The following is a 7,135-nucleotide window of genomic DNA, read 5'->3' as shown; positions in this document are numbered from 1 at the left end:
TGTGATCAGTGTGTGTGTGTTTGTGTGTGTGTGTTCAGTGTGTTTGTGTGTTGAGTGTGTATGTATGCGTGCGTGTGTCTGTGTTTGTGTTTGTCTGTGTGTGTCTTTCTGTGTGTGTGTGTCTGTGTGTGTGTGTGTGTGTGTGTGTGTGTGTGTGTGTGTGTGTGTGTGTGTGTGCGTGTGTGTGTGCGTGCGTGCGTACCTGGCTTCCACAGGAGCAAACTGGTAGATTTCCTCATCCTATAGCAGATACACCGATGTGATTGGTGCAGCTCGGCTACAAGTAGTTACTGAATGCCAGAAGGACTAGCTGAGCAAATTCAAATTGTGCTCTCTCTCTCTCAGTGTGTGTGCGTGTTCAGTGTGTGTTTGTGTCTGTCTAGGTGTGTGTGTCTGCATGCATGTCTGTGTGTTTGTGTCTGTATGTGTGTGTCTGTGTGTGTGTGTTTGTGTCTGTATATGTGTGTGTGTGTGTGTGTGTGTGTTCAGTGTGTGTTAAATGTGTGTGTTTATCTTCAGTGTGTGTGTGTGCGTCTATGTGTGTCTGTCTGCTTGCGTGCGTGCGTGTGTGCATGTCTCTATGTGTCTCTGTGTGTGTGTGTGTGTGTGTGTGTGTGTGTGTGTGTGTGTGTGTGTGTGTGTGTGTGTGTGTGTGTGGTGTTTGTGTGCTCATCATCACATAATTTAGGACACAAACTTTAGGAAACAAGTTTGGGTTTCAGACTTTCTTCTCGGGGTCATTTAGTGTTTTCTAAACCCTCCTCCCTCCAGTCTCTCTGACTGTGAGTCCCAGCAGCTCTCAGATGTTTGAAGGACAGTCTGTCTCTCTGAGCTGTGAGGAGGACAACAGCTCTGCTGGATGGACTCTGAGGAGGAACACGAGTGATGAAACCAGAGCTGAGTGTTGAGATGACTGGGGAATATATTTTGGTTCTATCTGTATCAGCCACATGGACCCAGTGGACAGTGGAGTGTACTGGTGTGAGTCCAGAGAGGCAGCAACCAGTAACAGCATCACCATCACTGTCACTGGTAAGATCAGACTGTGGAGTCAGTATTGATGAAGCTGTGTGTGAATGGATGACATGCTGTAGTTTGTCTCTGTGTTGAGGTGGACCAGTGATCCTGCAGAGTCCTGTCCTCCCTGTGATGGAGGGAGAAGACCTCACTCTGACCTGTAGAACAAAGACGTCCTCCAGCCTCACAGCTGATTTCTATAAAGATGGCTCCTTCATCAGGACTGAGCCTGCAGGTCACATGACCATCCACCATGTTTCCAGGTCTGATGAAGGCTTCTACAAGTGCAACATCAGCAGTGTTGGAGAGTCTCCATCCAGCTGGGTCTCTATCACAGGTGAGGAGGTTACCTTTGATTTCAGGAGTTCATTCATCCAGATATTCACCTGACAGCTGATTCTCTCTACAGAGAAACACACAGCCACAAGGTCTCCTATGACCACAAGCCCTCCGTTGAGCTCTCTGCCACCGACCTCAGACCACATCCCTCTTGTGATCAGACTGGTTTGCCACCTGGTGGTGTTCTGTCCGTACTGCATCTCCACTTTCATCATGGTGTCTTTATATCGACGCAGGGCCACAGGTAACTCTTTGCATTATTCACTGGCCTTACAATCAATCTCCCCACTCTGGTGTTTTATTTTTATTTTTATTTAACCTTCATTTAACCAGGTAGGCCGTTGAGAACAGGTTCTCATTTGCAACGGCGACCTGGCCAAGAATAAAGCATAAGTGTGCAGGACAACATACAGTTTCACATTCAATATAGTACAAGAAAACAGAATACAATAGGCTACATAAAGTACAGATTAAGTAGATAATTACAAAGCCAGTTCAAAGTGAGGTGTAAGTAAGATGAAGGATATGTGAAAGTGATATGGTAATAACACAATATACATGAATAGACAGTCTATAACACTGCTGAGATGTAGTGAAGAGGAAGTGATGTTTGGTTGTATTTAACAGAACTCTTCAGCTGATCAATTATCTACATTTTCTTTCTAACCTGCTCTGACTGTAGGAAACGGCCTACCTGTCGCCATGGTGATGACCACCTGGCCCACCCAGGCTGAGGAGGGATTGGATGATGACTATGAGAATGACATCACCGCTGTCACCAGAGAGCATCACTTCTGAACTGATCTGAAAAGAAGCTGAAATCTCCGTAGATCAGAAACAGTTCCCCCGGCCGTCTTTATATAATTATGACTTAAACATATTCTATATGAAATAATTGCTTTAAATTTGAATTGCTCCTTTACTGCCAGCCACAACTATCTCTGTAACCCTGAATATTTTATATTATAACAATAAAGCTTTTTTTTCTCTGTAGTAACTTTCTGTCTTTTACAGAGTTTGTATTTCAGTTCTCAGTTCAGTCAGTGTCTTTAACATCAGCTCCCTATCACTGCTGAGAGTGGGAATGAGACGCTCATTGTAAAAATGTGTTTGGATGAAAGCATCAGATCAGTTGAGTCAGACAGCCAGCAGGTGGCAGCACAGCTCCTTCTCTTTCTTTACACATGCTCAGTTCAGCTCACAGTTCACTCTATCGGCTCGGTCTTTGAATTATGTGTTTTTCAATATTTTAATTATCTCATCACTGAATTACAGAAATCTGAAGAGTATTCGGGTATACGTGAAGTTTAGTATCCCAAATTAGTTTAGTGTCTCAAATTAGCCCTAACCCTAACCCCTTAACACTAACCCTAACCCCGTAACCCCAATCCCCTAAGGGACTGTTGTGTCCGCTGTGTGGCGTGTCTGTTTATATTTCAGCTCCCATTTTATCAGGTTAGAGCTTACACACTGCCTGCTTGACATGCCAAAAACGCATGAATGCTAGAAATATAACCAACGCCTATTATTCATGCAACACACAAGCGTGTTCGAAGCGTTTCCAGGCAAAATAGAATAGGAAAAGATTTTATTGTATATGTTTATATGTCATTTTGACACTAATACATATTAATAAATTACATGTTGCTGTTTGTAATTCTCTAGGTTTTAATATAAATGTAATTTTAAAAAAAATTCGATTTTCTAATATGGCACCTGTCAATACAGAACGAAATATTCTGTAGCCTATTTTGCCGTCAATACTGCCGACGTTGTCTTTGCTGTAATCAGATCAGTATATATTTATGTTTAACATGGTATTACATTTTATCAATGGGAAACATCCATGTGTACAGACAAGGCTAGCAGCAGCAGCTGCACCGCGTCGGACATGTCTCTGGTGTGCAAAGACATAGAAAACGCCACACAGCCGCCACGCAACTGACATGCCACAAAAACGCCACCCTCACGCCATGCAGGCAGTGAGGCTGGCCTTAACCTCTGCTTTCTCAACTTACACATCACACTCCACTATTATGGTGGCCATTTCAGTAGATTTACTCACTCACATTGTTGTGGAAACACAATAAGCATGGAAACTAAATGAACACTTCCTGCATTACTGCATTAGCCTACTTCAAATAAAGTTCAAATTCAAGTTCAAAGTTTCGCCTCGGTCCCCCTACAGGTTGTCTCTTTGGAAGTACAGCTCGTGCTAAAAGTTACATAGTGTTGCCCATCTGTTAGCGATGGGGGGCCGAGACTGAGAGCTACATGGAAAAGTATGCATCAAACAAGCCACTTTGGAATTTTGCTGTTTTCATGAAGACAAAAGTTGTGTGACCCCCAAATGAAAACAATACAAATTGTGGGTAGTATTGTACTTTTTACTCCACTACATTCATCTGACAGCTTTAGTTACGTTACACATTAAGATTAATGCACACAAAACACATGTAGTTTATAAAATCTGATGTTTGATTCTAAAGTAAACTAGCCGACAATATAACGGACTACAAGTCCAGCTGAAATTATTAGATCATAAAACACTCAACTGTTTGGATCCTTTACACTTTCTACGTAAGGGTTAATGCCCGAGGCATTAGGCAGTTCACGCCTCGCCGTCGTCCATTAATACCTGACAATGGACACCTCGACGGGCATTAACCCACTGATACCATGGTCATTTGCCAAATAACATATTTTTAAAACATTAGTTCATATTTTAATTAGTTTTACAATCGAAATCTAAAGTTTATCCAAACAATAACTCTGTTTCCCTGGTTACGCCTGACGGTTTGACTAATACCTGGAACAATCATTCCCATCCATCAGGTTCTTATGCAATGCAAACGTTGTTCTCTCCACCAGGAATTAGGAAGAACCTTAGATACGACTTGCCTCCCTTAGCAACCGGAGATATTTATATAGTCCGCTCAGCTGATAGAACCCTTCAGTTTAGCTACGAGCCAGAAAGCTAACGCTATGCTAGCAAGATCCAAAGTCAATAACATTGTGTACAGTTGGCAATCAGTAAAAATAATTTGACAGTATGTTGAACAACAAGACAAGCTAGCTATCCAGCCATGTCATTGTCCCCAAAACAATATAACGACATTTACGAAGAATTTGATCCACGATGTGTAATGTTGCTGTCGGCTGCAGCGGCGCAGCCTGAAGCAGCGAGCTGAACAGCGAACGGGATGTGAGATAACATTATTATTATTATTCTGTGAAACAAAGTCAGTCCAGAGGGCCAGTAGAACTTACTTCTTGCAGCCTGTGTGTTTTAGCGCCATCCTGTGGTGTTCAGAGGACGATTTGGAAATAATAAATCCACATTTCCTTTTTGATTTAATGTAGCACATTCATATACAACAGTAAAGAGTCAGTTTCACCAAACTCCTTTAGTAGGTGTCCTCTATCACTTTTTAATGGACACCCTGCAGCCAATCAGAATCGAGTATTCACCCAGACCATGGTATAAAATGTTTTAATACTTTACTACATTTTCCTATCTTTTAACAGATTATTTGTACAGTGTAGTATTAGTACTTTTACTACACTAATATAATAAACCATGTGAGTGAGCAACAATTCATCGTTCACAGTCCACCCTGTGATCAGATATGAACCTCTCCGCGGTCCACGTGGCCCTCTGCTGGACTCAGAGTGTTCCTGATAACTGTTCACCTCCATGTTCTTTCAAACAGCTGTCTACACTGTGCATGTGCAGCTGACAGCTACATGTTGCACTTTAACACTTAACTCTGCAATTTAACATGCAGCACGGTGCACTGTTATGCTAGTTGCTCAGAATATTTTCACCAAAACACAAATTACAACCTAAAAACATTAAGTGGAGCAAACTTAAAGGGATACTTCACCGATTTAGCATTCAGCTTTGTATCAGTAGAAACCCGATAGTATTTCTGAATGACCGTGCCTCCCTCCCTCATGTCCCCCTGAGACGAGAGATTTCTGCATTTGGGGCCTGGAAAAAATCTTCCGATGACGTAAAATGACGATTTTTGCATCATTGGAAGATTTTTGGGCCAGAGGCAAAGGACTACAGCCACACTGTAAAAACGAAAATGTTGTGAAAACTCAAAATTTCAAGGCAACTTACTGCACTAGATTTTTGAGTTTTGAGGCCAACTCAAACTCCTACGTTTTGAAAATAGTTCAGCCAACTAATAATGTTTTGTTCAAATAATTAACTTTCATATGCTGTGCCAACTAATAATGTTTTGTTTAAATAATTAACTTTCATATGCTGTGCCAACTAATAATGTTTTGTTTAAATAATTTATCTTTCATAGATATAAAAACTTAAAATCTTAAGTTTCACATACTAAATAATTCAAAAAACAGTCATGTCAACTAATTATCTTTTGTTCAGATAATTAACTTTTGTGTGTAAAAACTAAGTTTCGACTTCTAAAAAAGCCCCCGTGCAAAATAGGGGGCCATCTAAAGCTGCTGATCTTGCATCACTTGACATAAAAGGGCCACTAGTAAAGTGCGCCGCCGCAGAATACTGGCTGAAGGAAGCCTATTACTGCCTCAAAGTGTAACCCTGCAAAACTCCAGCTCTTCTTATCAAACGTAACAGTCACTTACCTCATGGTTTACAAATGTAAACCAGCACAAAAAGACAATTACCAGGCAACAAAACATTACATTCTAAGCGGACACGTTTAATAAACGGAATTCATAAAGTTACATTTGTATTTCGAACAAACTGCAAACTTTTCAGCAAAGTTTGACACAACCATTTACTGCCTTGCATCATGGGAATTGACCAGCCAATGAACCACCTGACTGCAGTACGCAAATCGGAGTTCAAGGCATAGAGCAGGCCGAAAAGGTAGGCAACTGAAAACCCCTGCAGAACTGCCCAGGAAACCCTGTTTTAGCGTGGAGCATGAAAAGAGTAATTGACCTGGCCTCAATTTGAGTCTAACTACAATTTCAAAGTGGCGCCACCATACATTTTGAAGTGAGACCAACTTATCACAATAAACTTAATACAGTGAGTTGAAGTAACTACTTTAACAAAGTTTATAATGCAATTATGTGTTTTTTGTTCTGTTTAATTGAAAATCAAAGTAAGATGAGCAATTTCAAGTTCTCGTTTTTACAGTGCAGTAGTAGGATCTACTTCCGTATGTTTTCAACACGCCCACAAGGGGTTGGACTGCCGAGTCTGGCCGAGGTATTCCGAATGAAAACGACTGTCAGCCATCTTGAATCTTCGCTAAACAGGCTTTCGGTTTTCAGCAGAAAAGATTTACAACAATTATCTGCATTCAAACTACCGGACGTGTGTACCACCGGGATACATCGGTACAGATCGGAGAATATGGAGGAAACGTTATTACAGACGCAATACACGGCACACACTGACGGCTTCGCCTGCGTAGACCAGCGGTGTCGCTCAATGCCGCTAACCGGCGAGGGGACATCCTCATCGGCTAGGTGGAAAGCTAACGCTAGCTGTCCACCTGTCCCAGCCATCCTGCTTGCAAGTGTCTGCTCATTAAACAACAAGCTGGACTACATCCTCCTTCAACGAAAATCCCCAACGTGAAGTTCAGTGACTGCTGTGTTTTGTTGTTGTGGAAACATGCCTGAACAACAATGTACCGGAACCGGGACTATCCAGCTGCCAGGCTGCTCTCTCCGGCCCGTGGAGGTGGGCTGTGTTAAACGGACTGGTGTAGAAATAAAATCCAACTAGCTACTGCTAACTGCTGGTGGAGCTTGTGACTGTTAA

General features: G+C 41.9%; 1 protein-coding gene across 1 annotated transcript; it reads left to right on the top strand.

Moving 5' to 3' along the window:
* Window positions 1-715: 715 nt before the first annotated feature.
* Window positions 716-2,349, top strand: LOC120572898. The gene is made up of 4 exons (XM_039822413.1): window positions 716-1,032; window positions 1,112-1,354; window positions 1,427-1,600; window positions 2,039-2,349. Exons 1-4 carry the CDS (start codon window positions 951-953, stop codon window positions 2,152-2,154), a joined length of 615 nt encoding a protein of 204 aa, XP_039678347.1. The 5' UTR covers window positions 716-950; the 3' UTR covers window positions 2,155-2,349.
* Window positions 2,350-7,135: the final 4,786 nt, after the last annotated feature.

This window comes from Perca fluviatilis, chromosome 14 (assembly GCF_010015445.1).
Source record: "Perca fluviatilis chromosome 14, GENO_Pfluv_1.0, whole genome shotgun sequence".
Lineage (NCBI taxonomy): Eukaryota > Metazoa > Chordata > Actinopteri > Perciformes > Percidae > Perca > Perca fluviatilis.
This window is presented reverse-complemented; position numbering and strand designations above follow the sequence as displayed.

Excerpts from the sequence above, each read along its gene's own strand:
- LOC120572898 (XM_039822413.1), top strand. The coding sequence starts at position 951 with ATGGACCCAGTGGACAGTGGAGTGTACTGGTGTGAGTCCAGAGAGGCA. Across the intron at positions 1,355-1,426 it reads CAGCTGGGTCTCTATCACAG|AGAAACACACAGCCACAAGG; the intron begins GTGAGGAGGTTA and ends TTCTCTCTACAG. Across the intron at positions 1,601-2,038 it reads ATATCGACGCAGGGCCACAG|GAAACGGCCTACCTGTCGCC; the intron begins GTAACTCTTTGC and ends CTCTGACTGTAG.